Source organism: Vombatus ursinus, unplaced genomic scaffold, assembly GCF_900497805.2.
Source record: "Vombatus ursinus unplaced genomic scaffold, bare-nosed wombat genome assembly UNPS02014826.1, whole genome shotgun sequence".
NCBI classification, from domain to species: Eukaryota; Metazoa; Chordata; class Mammalia; order Diprotodontia; family Vombatidae; genus Vombatus; species Vombatus ursinus.
The window spans coordinates 11,582,708-11,599,579 of NW_020954604.1; the positions used below are offsets into that span (position 1 = coordinate 11,582,708).

The following is a 16,872-nucleotide window of genomic DNA, read 5'->3' on the forward strand; positions in this document are numbered from 1 at the left end:
TGAATGGTCTAAGGTCAAATGTCAGAGATAAGATTTTTTGGGGGGGCAATTGGGGTTAAGTGACTTGCCTAGGGTCACACAGCTAGTAAGTGTCAAGTGTTTGGTGTGAGGCCAGATTTGAACTCAGGTCCTCCAGACTTCAGGGCTGGTGCTCTATCCACTGTGCCACCTAGCTGCCCCCCAGAGATGAGATTTGAACCTAGGTCTTCTAACTCCAGATCAGTGTTCTTCCTTCCCTACCATTCTACTTCCTGGTTCAGTTCTTCTCATTTTGGGGAGACACTGTTTTGTCAAAGCACTGGGGCCCATGGGTGTACTTCTTACCTCTTCACAGTGTGGTGTGCCTCTGTGGTAAAGGCTTAAGGGAAGAGAGAGAGCCCCAATGTTATTCTCTGGTAGATCCTTCACAGAGGATCCCTCTCAACCAATCAAACAGCATTTATTAAGCACTTACTGTATGCCAGTCATTGTGCTAGGCAATGGACACACAAGGACAAAGAATGAAACAATCCCTACTCCCAATTAGCTTGCATTCTAATGAGGGAGATGTCAAACACACATAAAAATATATACAGCATAAATATAAAGTTTATCTGCATATATACATGTAGTTAATAATAATAATAGCTAGCATTTCATAGAACTTTACAAATATAGAATTTTATCTTCACAACAACCCCGAGAGGCAGATGTTATTATATCCATTTTACAGATGAGGAAACTGAGGTAGAGAGCACTGAAGTGGCTTGCCCGGGTTCATGCAGCTAAGTAAGTGTCTGAAGCTAGATTTGAACTCAGGTCTTCCTGACTTCAGGTTCAGCATTCTATCCACTGTGCCACTTAGCTGCCTACTTAAATAGAAGATAGTTTGGGAAAATGGGCAATAGCATTTTGGGGGCAGAGAGAAGAAGAAAAGGCTTTATGTGGAAAATGGTACCTGAGCAACTGGATCCTCTTCTCTAGGTCCTTTTTGTGGGGACCAGTAGAATACTTAGACTGTCCACTGATCATCCTTTATTTTTACAACATGACTAGGCCATGTCCTTTTCTTTTTTGGAATGGGGGAGACTGGCTGTCCCTATCTTGCCCAGGCTAGAATATAAGTGGTCACTCACTGGCCTAATACCCTTGCTGACTGGCAGGGAAGCTTTTACCTGCTCTGTTTCCAACCTGGGGTAGCTTGCCTCTCCTTAGGCAGCCTGGTGGTTTTCACTCCTATGGGCTTACCATATTGGTATTAGACTTAGTACAAGTACACAGTCAATGTTAGCCCTACTCCAGCTCCGAACTCTTGAGCTCAAGCAATCCACAAGCCTCCTTGGCCCCCAATAGCATGGATTTTAGGTGTGTGCCCCTGTGCCCAGCCCATGTCCTCCAATCAGAACTTTACCTGAAGATACCCTTTATACTAAGAGGTGTCTTGGCTTAGGTGCAAGGGTTCTTAACTTTTTCTGTGCTGTGGACTCCTTCCTACAGACCACTTCACAAAAGACTTTTTAAATGCATAAAATAAAAATCATTAGATTACAAAAGAAACTGATAATATTGAAATACAGTTATCAAAATATTCTAAAAATCAAGTTCATGGGACCTAGTTGAAGAAGCCTTGACTTAGCCAATAAAGTGATGGCCTCAGGAAGACCTGGTCAAGTCCAGCTTCTGCCCCACACTGGCTGTCTGATCTTGGGCAAGTTACCTACCTCTCAGTACTCCCAGTAGGTACTAAGTGGTATGCACTGTTAGAGGGAGTTTCCTCCTTTGGAATTCCCCATGTTAATGAAATTGCAGGTCCAAAAAAGTCTTTTATGCCACATCTTTGAGCATTTGTTCTCATCGGATACATGCTGCAACTTCCTTGTGCTTGCCATGTATCTCTCCATTTTTATTTTTATCTTCATTATTATTATTAGTTATCTATATATAGTTATAGTTATCTATCTATATAATCTATCTATAACATCTATATTATTCCTCTCCTAGACTGTAAGTTCTACAAGGTCAAGGAATCTACCTTGAATAGACTGGTCCCTAGCAGAGCACTCTGTACATAGTGCCTTATATATGTTATTGATTAAGGTAGGGGTGGGGTCCAGGAAAAAATTTTTTTAGGAAATCTGTTTCCCTAAAACATATGGGAATGTGTTCCTATCACTTTTTACTTTTCTCTGAGGTGCTCTGGCTGGGCTTAAGCTCAGTCCTCATTGATACCCTTCTCCACTCATTCCTTGAAGCTAGGAAATCAGGCAAAGGTATATTTATTAAACACTTACTGCATACCCAGCCCTGTGAGTGACAATGAGAAAAGGAGAAAGTTTCAAAAAAAAAAAAGATCAAATTATAAAAAAAAAAGAAAGTTTCTATCCTCAAAGACCTTATAATTTGGTTTGGAAGAGGACTAACTCATATACATGAAATGTTTAGATGCTAACTAGTGCGAAAAGTGTGTGGTCTTGATTACAAACTCCATAGAAGCTTATTTTTTAAATTAAAAATTTTATGAGCAAAAATTGCTTTCTTTTCTTTCATCCCTCTCTCTACCATTGGGGGAAAAAAACCCAAAAACCTTTGTAAACAAATATACATAGGTATACATATACATACACACATACATATATATGCAAAACCAGTTTCCACATTGGCCATGTCCAAAAAGATCTCATTCTGCCTCAAGCCCATTACTTGGCTCTGTCAGGAGGTGGGTAGTGTACTTCATTTTTGGCTCTCTCAAATCATGGTTGGTCAATGCATTTATTGATCAGAATTCTTGAGGCTTTCAAAATTGTTTGTTATTCAGTGTTGTTATTGTGTAAATTGCTCTGGTTCTATTTATTTCATTCTGCCTAAGTTGAGAGAGGTCTTCCCAGATTTCTCTGAAACTATCCCTCTTGTAATTTCATATGGCATAATAATATTCCATTATATTCATAAGATTTGATCAACCACTGCCCAATTAATAGGCACCCCCTTAGTTTTCTGTCAAAAGTAGCTGCTGTATTTTTATGCATGTGGGTACTTACCTTTTTTCCTTTGATCTCTTTGGGGTCAATAGTTTAGAGAGGTGAGGAACAGGGGCTTCATCAAGGAGGTGACACTTGAAGTGGGCTTTGAATGATAGCTGGAATTTGAAGAGGAGGGACAATACGGATCAAGAGGTGTGGTGCTGGGAACGAACAATGAAGCACATTTGAGTGGCAGTGAGAAGACCAGTCTGATTGGAGCAATGGGAGATCCAAGAGGGGCGATGTTGAATAGGGAGTTGGTGTTAGATTGTGGAGCATTTTGAAAGTCAGGCAGAGGATTCTCTCTCTTCTTCAGTCCTCTGGCTTAGAAATAACATCTGTGAAGCCTCTTCAAGGTAGAGGGATGGTAGACATTGACCTCTTGTGATAGTAATAATTTATAACAAATTGCATTTATATACATCTTTAAGGTTTGCTAAGTTCTTTACAATGATCTCATTAGATCCACACAACACTGGGAGGTAGGTGCTATTATTATCCTGATTTTACAGATGAGGAAACCAACGCAGACAGTGGTTAAATGACTTGTCCAGGGTCACACAGCTAATAAGTGTCTAAAGCAATATTTGAACTGAGGGCTTTCTGAGTTTAGATCCAGCACTTTTATCCACTCCCCCACATAGCTAACCTCCATTTGAGGCAACCAGTGACCTCAAGGATCATCTACTCACACACCTACCCATCTGTTTTCCTTGTAGTCGCATCAAGAGCAATGTAGATGGACGCTACTTGGTGGATGGTGTCCCGTTCAGCTGCTGCAACCCGAATTCTCCAAGGCCCTGCATACAGACCCAGCTCACCAACAACTCTGCCCACTACAGCTATGACTACCAGACTGAGGAACTCAACTTGTGGATCCGGGGCTGCCGGGAGGCGCTGCTCCATTACTACAGCAGTATGATGAACACTATGGGTGCCATCGTCCTTCTTGTCTGGCTCTTTGAGGTACAGATTTGGTCTGTTTGATTTTAGGGCTATATGAAAGGTATAGCCAACAAGGAATTTGTGGTGGGGGGCAGGGAGGGAGGTCCTATTACCCTTTGGGTTTTAAAGGGCTGACTGCTTTACTTGGGGGTCTTGCCACAGAGTATCCCTGGCCTCATAATAGATCAGGATGGCATCAGCCCCATGACAGATTGTAATGACAGAGATGCTAACTTAGGTGTGTCCTGCTTAAAGCCAGTCTAACATAAAATAGCTAGTGTTTGTATATCACTTTGAGGTTTGAAAAGCACCTTACCAATATTACTCATTTAATCTTCACAATCCAGAGAAGTAGGTACCACTATCCCTATTTTTTACAGATGAGGAAACTGAGGCAAACAGAAGTTAAGTAATTTGCCCAGGGTCACAGAGTGAGGAAGTGTATGAGGCTGGATTTGAAATCAGGTCTTTCTGACTCCAAGTCCAGTGCTCTATCTACTGAACTAAAACTTGATGTTAAAACAAAACAAAACAAAACAACCCAATACCACGACAGAGAACTTGTGGGGGTATGGAACAGGGCCTCATATTTTATATTAGGAGGTGCCCAGGTGCATTTCAAATTAACGAGCACATCAGTTGCACAAAATGAGGTATGCCTCTTTTAAAAATCCAGTTTGTAAAACTGAAACAAGGGGCAGAATAGTCAAGTTTTTTGTTTTGTTATTTCCACATACTTTAAAATAAAACAAACAAAACTATGCCAATTGCATAGAGTAGGGAACATAGCCAGGAACTCACAAACACGAAATGTTAATCTGTGAACCAAGAGGAAAACAATTGGTGAGTGGAGTGGGCTCCATCAAGGGAGACTTCTTGGATGAGGTGGTTTTAAGTAGGGATGCTTAGAAGGGATAGGGAAAGACTTCACCAAGTCATCGAATTTAGCTCCCTGAAACCAATCAGGAAGACATTTCCATCATCCCAGGGTATTTACCATTCTGAAAGATTCCCTGGGGAGAGGGCACAAGCCCTTTCGAAATTATTATTTTGATTCTGAAGATACAATAAACCTAACAAATCTAAACATTAGGAAGTTCTACCTTTGGCCTCTCTGAAGTACCGCCCTATGAGTTATCCTTTGTTCTCTGAATTTTCTCCTCTCCTCTCCCCAGGTGACTATTACAGTTGGACTGCGCTACCTACACACAGCCCTGGAAAATGTGGCCAATCCTGAGGACCCTGAGTGTGAGAGTGAAGGCTGGCTGCTAGAGAAGAGTGTGTCAGAGACCTGGAAATCCATCCTGGAGAGTTTGAAAAAACTTGGCAAAGGCAGCCAGGTGGAAGCAGCGGCTGATGAAGGCGGCCAGGCCCCACCAGCCAGCTGAGGTGTCTCTAGGGAGCCCCTGCCAGGGACACCCCCACTGAACAATGACACACGGGGAAGTGGTGGGACTCAGAGGGACAGTGGAAACTCTGCTCCCATAATCTAATGTACATTCATGACTCCCAGTGGAGAATAACCATCTTGAAGAAATAACCCTTTCTCAGCAGGTGGGTGGAGGGGTCAAACAGGAGAGTTGCTAATGCTGGCTCTACTTGGAAAGGGGCCTCTCTCCAGCTCACTCTTCTTGGAGAATCCTTCACCATACCCTCCAAAGGCTTTCTCCCTTCTTTTGGTGGGCCCCAACCCACGAAAGGGGCTGCTTTACCAAAAGGGCGATACCTATATCCCCAATTCTTCTTGCTCCTCTAGAATATAAATGTGATCTTAACATCTCAGGGATGGCTGCCTGCCCATACACATGCTTTCTTCTCCCCTTTCCTCACCCATTCAGTGCTTCTCTTCCTTTTTTTTTAATCACTTCCCTTGCATCCTCTTTGGGCAGGTGTCACCCAAATAATTCAGGAACTAGAGACCCTGTCTGGGGCTCTACTCTGTGTGAGCCGGAGAGGATGCTGAGTGTCCCCTTGCTAACTCCAGGTCTGCTTGATTTCCAAGACAGTGTGTACAAAAGCAGCGCTTGATGACTCTAGATGGGATCACATTAGAGGAGTCTGGAAAATGTACTGCTCATTTTAAGTTGTAGCCCAGTCTCTTTGTACAGTTGATACTGGAAGATGGGGGTTGGAAGTGGGGAGTGCCAGACAAAGGATCAAGATTTCTCCTTTCCCAGAGGGGCAGGAAAACAGAGCGTGAGCAAAGAAGAAAAATAATTTTCAGCACTTTCCCTGTTTTTAGACATAAGTATGGTCTTTGTTCCTAAGTTCCTAAGTTCCTCAGAGATTCATTTTAGATAGAGCTATGAGCAGAGCAGGTCAAAGGTAACCATAGCCAGCACATGGCATCTCAAAACCTTCTCTTATACCCCATTCTGGGACAGAAACTGCTACACTGGATTTCTTTCTTTAAAAAAAAAAAATCTGATCATATCTTTGTCCTGGAGGGTAGTAGGGATGTTTCTTAAATGAAACAACATTTGCCCTTTGGGGAATATTGTGCATCTCTCCTGGCGGTATGGACACAGGGATAAATCTAAGCACCACATAGGACTCCACAAGCAATACTCCCAACACATCCCAGGCCTCCCAGGTAAGAGATAGTGAGGGTCTATATTTCTGGGATGACTACCTTGAGAAAGGCCTTTTGACTTGTGTCCAGAGCCTAGACATGAGAAGAGGAACCCTGGTCAGATACATTCCATAGAATGATCTTGCCTCCAACCTAAAATCTTAGAAACTAGGCCAAGGCAGATCCTTATCACAGCCCTCAAGGGCCAGTTAAGGGATCTGCTAGCTGGCTGGATCACCATTTAATTAAAGACCCATTCTGCAGCCCCTAAAACCAAAACTGGAAGAGGAAACCTATTGCCTTTTCTGCTATTGGGGCTAGAGGGAAGGGGACTTCCTAGACATGTCCCCCCCCTCCCCCAACGCCCCATGACTGCTTCAATCCAATCATGGCAGTTGTGGTTCCAATGAAACTTAGGTACCTTCCGCAGTCCCTTCTTTGCCTTCTCACTTTACATCCACAATGATGGGAACTTCTGATGTTTTATCATCACTGACCTGACTAAATATCACTGCCCTTTGCTCTGCCTTTGTGCATAGAGTGAAACAATATGGAACCTTGTTGGATAGGGAGTTCAGGTCCCCAAGTTCTGGTCTCTGCTTTGCCATTTGGCTTCTACTATATTCCCAGGCAACCTACACAGGTTTTTCTGTCCTGCTGTTGGGGGAAGATGTGACCTGAGGACTGCAATCTTTTTTTTCTTCAGAATTGGAACACAGGCCTGCTATTCTCAAAGTAGATGAAGACATTTAACTATGTGCCCAGCAACAGTTCTTCAAAGTCCCTGTATTAACTTAAAAGTTCTTTCACTATAACAGGAAAGCTATGTATTAACTACCTATACTCATGCCCTTGTCCAGGGCCAAATGCCACAATGCAAATGCTGTTTTAGGCTCACACTTGTACTTATGCTGTTGTCAGCTGTAACATAGACATTAAAAACATTTTAAGAAGAACATTGGTTAAATGAATGTCACTTAATACAGTATGTAACACCGAAACCCAAACTCTGGCTAATATTAACTACTGAAAAGATATTTGAGACATTTCTGCTCTTAAAGACCAGTACCTTGTATTGGTGATACCTCCCACTGATCCGTTGAGAAGAGCAATTTTGGTTATTAAGATAATCCAGCTAATCACAATTTGAGCCTAAGTTTAGACTTCAGTTATATTTTGCTTTTAAATGAAAATTAACCATACAGAATTTCCATACAGAAACATATTTGTAGGCCTGATTCTTTGAATTCTTTGACTCTCTGCTTTAGCTGACACACATTCCCACAACCAGGGAAACCTAAGGGAACTGAAAGAGATATGGGACTGAATAACTTAAGGCACTTTGAAAACGTGTGAGCTATTGGAGATAAGGGGCAAATGAGTATTGTCTATTCTGAGGCCTTGTCAGCTCTCAAATCATTGTAATTTTTGGGAAGGATGTTAAGTCACCTCATTTAATATCATGAATCTTGGTAATCTCACAGATGAAAAATTCTATAGGAAGATTCTATGTGGGCTCTGCTCACCTGCACCAATGACTGATAAGTCTATATCATCAGCCACTTCTTGCTTCTAACAATACTCACTTTCACTAGCAGTATAAAGCTAGTCTTCAATTCTGTATTTATTGAATATCTGCTGAATGCAAAATAGTTCTAGGCATCATGGAGGACATAAAGATAAAATAGTTTCTATCCTCAAAAGACCTAAAATCAAGTAGATATTGGGTTTGATTTCCTGTTCCTCTAGGTTCATGTCTGACAGTCCCCGTACGGGGGACAAATCAGGGACTTTTTACTTATTTCAGTACTCTACGAATTTGTGATTTGGCAGAGGTACCTCCTACATTAATACCTTCATCTTAGCAGAGAGCCTTCATGGGTTTTTGTGACTGAAAAAATTCATCACACGGTGGCCCAACATGGGTCGATAATCCCCTCTCTTAACTGAGCCAGGCTGGTCCTAGTGCATTAGATGCCCAACCTTGTTGTTAGGTCCGTACTTGAAACCTTTCCAGATTGGTAGGTAAGGCCTACTGGTCTCCAAGAACCCCGAGTTACCTTTGCACCATGGTAACGCATCAGAGTAGAATTTTAAGAGAAGTAGGGATTTATTACTTAAAAGTAAAATAAAACCCGTCACGAAATAGAAGCTATAAGTTTATTTAGAACACCTAAGGATAAGGGATTTGTGCACAGACTGAGAACGTGGAACAACTTCTAATATCTTTCAGGTCCTGAGTACCACTGGCTAGCAGCTTCAAGGCATATCAACCTTGAGTAACCTTGATATAGTTAAGAAGATTAGCTGCTAGTTAGCTCTGCACCTTCCCACTACATCTAGGGCAATCTTAATGCGGGGCACAGCCCAGGCTAGCAGTTTTGTAGCTTAGTCAGGACAGGGTAAGACATCGATTAAGTTCCCTCCTCTTTTTATGGTTAAACAAAACTTACTCCCAGTGACAGGACAAGAAAAGGGTAGGTCTCCAAGGCAGCAGCCATGAGGATTCAAAGGGTTCAGCGGGACATTGATAGAAAGGAGCTCAGAGCGTCTTTGAAAAATCTTTAAAATCAAAGGTGATAGGGAAGTGGAAGGAAAGAAGGATGAAGGAGGACTCATAGTAACATTAACATTAACTCATATTAAACAAAGCCTGAACAGGGGGATGCAGCACCACGAGCAGTAGAACACACTATCTTTTCTTTTCTTCTGAAAGTGGAGGATGAGCAGAAAAATAACATAATCTGGGAATCAAATTGATTGATCCAAGTCCCCCCCCAACGCCCTGCCACATCCTTTTGGTTTTATTTTGTTTCCCAAAGGGAAGGATTAGGATACAAAGTGCATTTCTCTTGTAAAGTGTCTCCTTTCTCTGTTTTCCTGTTAACTTATTTTGGAAAATTTGTCAGAAGAAAACCTCCTGTTCTTTTTCTTAGACAGGACTATCATAAGCCTGCAATGTCTGGTGTAACAAGTTAGAACACGGCCCTAAGATGAGGAAACTGGAATATGAAAATTCCCAGAAGGGCCGAAACCTAGATATTTCCCAACAAAACCCAAGTCTTTTGGCTGTGGGGAGGCCCCCAGCAGGCCTCTTCTTGGACTGAGAGCCATCATGATCCAAAGCAGAAAGGTCATAAGCTGTCATACCTACTTAACGTGCAACTTAATCAAGCAAAGTGATGACCAAGCACTCTTTGGGAAGGTGAAGAGAAGGGTTCAGCTAATGGCCATAATCGACACTAAGAACATAATCACCTTAATTTTCAGCTTAATACAAATGCCCCACATTGTCAGCAAGGTGAGAGGGTGAAAACCATTCCAAAGCATTTTATAGGATAAATTTAAGAAAGGGTAATAGGCCAGTATCATGTTAACATCAACACCTAAAGCATTTATTTGGATACCTTTTAAACTTTTTACATATGATACATTCCAAATTTTACAAGTTGTCCACAGATTTTAAAGTAATAGCCAATTTATTAACAGGTATGACTTCCCCTGATATTGAAAGCTTGTTTATATAAACATCTCTACAATGAACATAAATACATGCGGAACCAATAATAAAACAAAGATAGTTCATTATGGAAAGAAGAGGACTAGGCTGAAGGGCAAACCCGACTCCTCCCCTCTCAAATAAACCCTCAGAAAGTTGAAAACTGTATGTTGCTATTTTATGCAAATTCATAATTCTCTCAAAGACTAATAAGCCTTGCTATTTTAGATAATGGAACCTGAGGGAATGGATTTTTCTTTGCTAACTCAGGATGTTGTGGGTTTAGGCACAATAGCTGGTGTATTTGTATTAGGAAGTGCCTACACTGAAACCTTTATAATACTTCTGGGAAAAAAAGTCAAACTGGCCTTGCAATTTTAAACAAGAGCTCTGTGAACCTATGAAGAAGTGCCTAAGGGAAGTTGAGGCAGAAACAACTGTTTTAAAAAATGTCTACACCATGCACAACCTAAATATTAGGATTTAGTTCTACTTGAAGGCAAAGAAAAGGTGGAGAGTGACTGGACTCCAGTTTGTACTTTCTTGCTGCTCTTAGCTAGGTGTGCCTGTCAGAAGTAGGAAGACGGTTCAGTAGTGCTCTTTAGAAAGGATGGAGTCCTTTCAGACACTATTTTGAGAAGAAACAGAGCTGATGCTGGCTACTTTACATTGCTTTTGCATGGCTGTTTTATTTTATTACAAAGTCTGGATTTGCAATCCTACTCATGGATCTCCTCCCAGTACATACCGTGTGGTATGCAAAAAGGATTTAAAATACTAACTCTATAAAACCCCTGAAAATGACTTGGAGTCACAGTGGACATTCAAAGGATTAACTTCTCAGGGGTCCAAAGAAAAATAGATGAAAGTGTCACTCGCATAGTTAAAAACAAGGAAATTCATTGTATTCATTAGTCCTTTACCAACATGGTGACTTAGAAAGAAAGGAGGGTCTGGATTTGCACCTTGTACCATCTGGTATGCTGATCCCCAAGAATATGAGAGCAAATCTCAAAGGCTCCTGGGGTATCGGTATACCAAGTCTGAGTGTCTGTGCTATTCTAGCATATATTTATAAAATAGACCTGAAGCAGACATCTTTCCAGTAAGCCGCGTCCTAGGCAAGGGTGGACGAGGCCCAAGAATGATAATAGAGAAGGGCCCACTGTGACATGGGCTGAGTGAGAAACATATTGAGTATTGTAGGTTAAGTAGAAAGGAAATCAGTCCAGAGAAATGCTGTAGAGGAAAGACATCCTTAAAACATTGAGTTTTAATCCTCTGTAGGCTTTGATTCCAGGAGCAAACATTTCCAATAATTTATTCCTGGAAATTAAGCCAAACAGCATTTGCATCTGAAAAACTAGGATATTAAAAGATAAAAAAAAAATTAGCGGCATATTCCTTACACAACCCCTCCCATCCCCCTTGCCCCCCAATTATTCAAAAAGCCCTTTAATATGAGTTCTTTGTGCATGGAATCTCAAAACCACCAAAAAACAAGAGCCTCAAAAATACAATGTCAACCTTTTAAAAACACTGAAAACCAATCAGCATATTCCAGGAAAACTCCTTCCCCGAGTGGCCCGGCCCTCCCCTCCCCCGTGCCATTCACACAATCACTGGGGACAGTGCAATGCAGCAGAGACACGTTAGACTTCACTGTTTTGCTTTTAAAGCTATTGTTCCTTCAGCAGAAGGAAAAATAAAACTGGAAGGTAAACCAAGCTCCAAGTGTACAGAGTTGTCCAGGGAAAACTTGGAGTCTAAGAGATAAAAAGGTCACCTGGCAGTCCACCCACACGAACACACACATGCACACACATGTATAGACATACAGACATACATACACACGCCCAATGGCGTAATTGCTTCGTTTCCTTGCCTGAATGTGATCAGCTTCAGGCCTGAAATGCAGGATAATAAATAATGCAAAATGGCTCAGATCACTGGAGAATGGCCAAAGACAACTAGGGGAAATCTCCATCTTGGCATTCGTCTCCTCTCTCCATTTGTAAGTAAACTCACAGTCAGGCTTCCAAAAAGAGTCACACTCTTGTAACAGCAAAAGGAAGCACCTTACTGGGGGCTCCAACCCCAAGAAGCTTCATCCAAAGGAAGGGTAGTGCAAACAGTGCTGACAGAAGGAACCCACTGAAGGAAGATGGTGTTTACCCAGTCCCTGGAACCAAAAACTTTGAAAATAAAACTGGGGGGAAAAAAGCTTAAATAAAGAATTTATTTTCAAACTCAGTAGACCTTATTTTCTACTCCCTCTCGTCTGAAAAGCCGACTGGGTTACAAAAATCAAAGTTCATGTTTTCCGAAGTTAAGTGATTATAAATGTTGCCAATCAATGCCAACGAGCGTCTGGTTTGCTTCCTGGGCGTGCCCAATTTCCTCTGTGATACTGTGCTGCTGCCAGAGTTTCTGAATCTTCTTAAATCGCTCTTTGCACAAGTGTAAGGGATTCCCACGCCTGTAAGAGAGAAACATCTTACTTAGACACATAAGTTCCAATATTTTCTCTCTCTCCCCTCCACCAACAATTGTGAAGAAAGGCAAGTTTGTATGTTTAGTCCCCGTGCAAAATTTCCTCTGGTTTGGCTGTTGTGGTTGTTAGTGACAACCTGGAAAGATTGATAAGAGTAGCTAGAGAGGCAGAAGCAGCCCATAGGCTGAGAGGGAAAAATGCTTCCATTTCCTTTGCTTAGACAGACAGAAAACTATCCGTCAGGTTGCTGTTGAAGGGGTTGTTTCAAAAGCTTCATTTAATAATCACAGTATCCATAAGGTCATAAGGTCATTTAGAGTTTGAAAGAACCTTAGAGGTCATCATGTTCAAACCCTGCATGTTACAGATATGGAAACTGAAGCCCAGAGAGGTCAAGGTCATTCAGGGTCACATAGCTAACCAGCTGTCCAAGTCCAGTGTTAAGCAATCTCAGAAGCTGGGGAGGCAGTCAGAAAGATCGGACTCACTCAAGTTCACGTTCTAATTTAGTTACAACCCCATTCTACAGCTCTAATGGGTTATCATACACAAGTTACCAAGTTCTTTTAACCATGCATTCTTTGTTCCTGACTCTAGTCTCCCAGTCCTTCTCTTTCTCCTTCTCCCTTTAACCAGGGGCATTCCTTTCAGTAACTGAGTTAGGGCACAAGTACAGGAAAGGAAAAAAATGTATTTAGGTTATGACTATTAGAACTGGTCAGGAGATGATGGATGGAAGCCTCAGGCAGCAGGAGGAGCAGTGAGGTGGCAAGTCCAAGTAGCCTTGGAGATGGCAGAGACTTGGGCTAAACTGTGTGACCTTGGGCAAGTCACTGAGCTGCATTCTTCTCATTTAGAAATTTGATAGTAATACTTGTAATACCTACTTTACAAGCCTGTAATGAGAAAAGTGCTTTGGAAATCTTATAGTACTACATAATGTGAGTTATTACCACCGTCAGCATCAGCATCAACATCATGAAGGAGCATCTTTGGGTCAGGAGGTATCACTCAGAGTGTCTTCCTGTATCTGGTACAGATAACTTACCTGCCCTGCCTTAGTTATACTCTGTAGCTTCCACACTCCCTGTTCTCAGTATCTGTGCTCTATGTATAGCAAGGCAGTCATTTACCTCAGTTAAAACTCCCCAACCTTTGTGGGGGCAATGGCATGGTCTGTAGTAACGTTCTTTGACAGTAGCAGTAAGTGCTTGTGGGAGCAAAGCAGACTGTTCAAAGACAATGCAACTGTCCATTGAAATTCTTCTAAGAGGAAGATTAGGCAAGCATAAGGAAGGTGAGGAAAGAGGGCAATACCCTGAGAAGTTTGTTTGTTCTTTAAATAAATAAATCTTACACATGCATATATAAATATTATATACATTATAATATAACAATTTTATATATATATAAATCTTACATATAAAAATCTTTTATAAATAAATATATCTCTCACACACTCACACATTTTTAAAAGTTGATAGAGCTTCCAAAGAGTGTTACTGTTATGTATACTCGTTCTCACTCTTCTGATGTTCCTGACTTAGTAAATAATGTCCTTTATCTCTGTCACTTACTTAAGTTAAATTAAAGTCATTCTTCTACAAGGCCACCAGGAGTTAGAATAAGTTAGCTTGGCTGTAGTCTTAACCTCTCTATTTGAGACAATACTACCCTATGCTGTTATATAGCAGCCTACAGCTCAGCCAGTTATCAGAAGTGAAGGACAGGAAAAGAAGGCCCTATGCTCATGACTGTCTTTGATTACTGAGGGCTCATGTGCAGAAGAACCGCCCCCCATCCCTTGCCCAAACCACACACCCTTCCATTACTCTGGCACCAGTGACCATCTGATTTCTTGGGACTGGGTCAATACTATGCCTAATTGGTGCCCAAAGCTCCCCAAATTTTGGCAAGAAACAGTCATTTAAGGTCATTCAGAGGATCACAAACTAATCTCCTTATCCATTGTGCAAAAGAAGCTCTGGAGACCCAGAAATATAGTCAACGATATCATCAGATGGGTAACATGTTTATCAGTGGACTTATCATTAGCTCTTTTACTTACTACCTACATGATGTTAAGTAAGTTACTTCTCTAATGGACTCTAATTCTCTATTTCTTCATCTTTAAAATGAGAGTGTTGCATAAGATGGTCTCTAAGGTCCCTGCCACCTGTAAATACCACACGAAGATCCCACCCATGTCATTATCTAAGAATGCCTGAATTACCTGAGTCCCTGGTCTGTCTCTCCGTAGTCATCAAGGTATGGAGGAGCGTAAAAGCAGCCTTTGGTTTTTCCAGCTAAAAACAGCACCTGACATTCTCGTACTCTATAAAGAAACATTCTGTATCAGTAACCAAAGTTTGAGTATAACTTCAAATGAACGAAAGACTCATAATGCAACCTGCTATTGAACAGAACATGAAGTCTTGTATGGATCAATTTGGGAAATATCAGTAGGACTTGATTATAACCTGATCTGACCTAAAATGAAGTCTTTTCCCACCGCAGAACCATGTATATATCATATATGCATTACATGTCATCAATATTAATACGCAAGAATATGAAAATACAACTCAGCATATGCTATGAATTAGTAGAAGTGGTGCAAAGGCAGGAACTGGGTAGTTTTGGTTTTTTTTAAAGAGAGATTTTAAAGAAACTGAATCCTCCTCCAAAGAATCTATGATCCTTCCTAATCCTCCAAAGAATCTATGATCCTTCCAACAAAGCAGATTGCATTCTTGCCTACCAATCCTGTATAATTCTTGTCCATATTCTCCTATAAGCTGGCACAGGGGATCCATTCAACATTTCTAGTGCCTTTCTTGAGTTCTCTTGATATTGTGTAGCTAACAATGGAGCACCTGGGTAGTTAGTTCATCAATTAACCCTTGCTCTCATAAAGTGATCAGCTCATCTTTTTTTTCTACCACATTTTTTTACATCATGCTTTTTTTCTAAGATGTTACAGCTTGCTCATTTGAATCTCACACCATCTTGTGAAGTAGGTGTTTTTATTAACCCCATTTCACAGATGAAAAAAAAAAACAGGCTGAGAGGTTAAGTGACTTGCCCAGAGTCATATAACTGAGGTAGGATTTGAACTCAGATCTTGTGGGCTCCAAGTCACTGTACCACAATAGTCTCAAAAGCTCTCTCAATGACATCTCAGTTACTGAAAGGAGGAAAAAGGGCCCACAAAGCCTGGACTAACTCTGCTAAGAACTATACAAGTGCTTACCTCAGAAAGATCCCTACTCCAGAACCACAGGTATAGGTGTGTGCAGTACAGGCTCCAACATCTTCCCCTTCCAGCTCTGTCTGGCAGCAGTAGCTCTGGGAGCACAGCATAGTCCCACACACAAGGCACAGCGTGGGTGCTCGGCTCTTATCCCCTCCAGATTTGGGGCACCTTCAAGAGGCCAAGGGAAGCACAAGCTATTCTTTAACACACACAAGTGTGGTTAGAGCTTTATGGTTTCTCTAGATTTTTTGATTATATATGTTTTTGAAAACTTCTAGGTAATTAATTGTTACAAGTTTTTCCCTGCAGTTTATTCCAAAACATCCAGGGATAACATTCTTAGAAATTAAGTAGTGATTATAAAGGGTTAATTTTATGGTTCTCAAAAAGGAATTAACCCCCCCCCCCTGCAAACTTTATGTAAAATTGAGTGCTCCCAGTGGCATAAGATTTCATGGCTTAAAATGGTAATGGGGCAAAAAACTTACGAGAAATTAGATGCTTGATTAATGAGGCTGCTGTAATCATCTGGAAGGTCTATTAATTTGTTAGACTCCCTTGCATAGCTAAAACAAAACAGAATATGATGTTAATGAGGATACTAAGGTTACAACTGAGACAGTCCACACACATCCAAATCCAACTGAAGTTTTTCCAACTTTGACAACAATAAGTTACCACTGTGCCCGTAACGCCTCCATACTGGCACTGTTGCAGACATACATTAACAGCTATCAACAATTCTTAGCAGAGGATACCTTCTTTAGAGACTTAAAAAAAAAAAAACAACAAACAACAAAATGATAGTTTGAATGTAATTCTTTTCTAGACTCAAGATGCCAATCTGAAGCATATCTTAGAAGACTTCTGATCTCAAACATCCTGGATGTCTAAGTTTCATTGAGATTTTGCTCAGGACAATGTATGACCTGCTCTGTGGCAGGTTGTTCCAAAGGTCTCAGTCATGCCCGGCCTAGGACCAGTAAGAACATTGATTATATATGTTTTTGAAAACATGGTGCCCCCAAGAAGGATTGGCTGTCCAGTCAACAATGAGGGGGTGGTACAGAGGGAAGGCAAACATATATGTCTCAAAACAGGAAGGAA

At 41.2% G+C, this 16,872-nt stretch overlaps 2 protein-coding genes across 3 annotated transcripts in view; one reads left to right on the plus strand and one right to left on the minus strand.

The window, feature by feature from the left end:
• Window positions 1-5,504, plus strand: part of PRPH2 (peripherin 2) — a 28,790-nt gene extending 23,286 nt beyond the window's left edge. Inside the window, exons 2-3 of the mRNA XM_027838435.1 lie at window positions 3,719-3,965; window positions 5,120-5,504. Coding sequence (XP_027694236.1) covers window positions 3,719-3,965; window positions 5,120-5,332 — 460 coding nt within the window. The 3' untranslated portion in view covers window positions 5,333-5,504. The remainder of the gene's footprint in view (window positions 1-3,718; window positions 3,966-5,119) is intronic.
• Window positions 5,505-9,884: 4,380 nt separating this feature from the next.
• UBR2 (ubiquitin protein ligase E3 component n-recognin 2) overlaps window positions 9,885-16,872 on the minus strand; it is a 149,365-nt gene continuing 142,377 nt past the window's right edge. For both annotated transcript variants that reach the window (XM_027838320.1, XM_027838319.1), the window contains exons 44-47: window positions 16,254-16,331; window positions 15,763-15,933; window positions 14,743-14,844; window positions 9,885-12,494 (exon numbers count right to left, since the gene is read on the minus strand). In XM_027838320.1, the coding sequence (XP_027694121.1) occupies window positions 12,353-12,494; window positions 14,743-14,844; window positions 15,763-15,933; window positions 16,254-16,331 (493 nt within the window). In that variant the 3' untranslated portion in view covers window positions 9,885-12,352. The remainder of the gene's footprint in view (window positions 12,495-14,742; window positions 14,845-15,762; window positions 15,934-16,253; window positions 16,332-16,872) is intronic.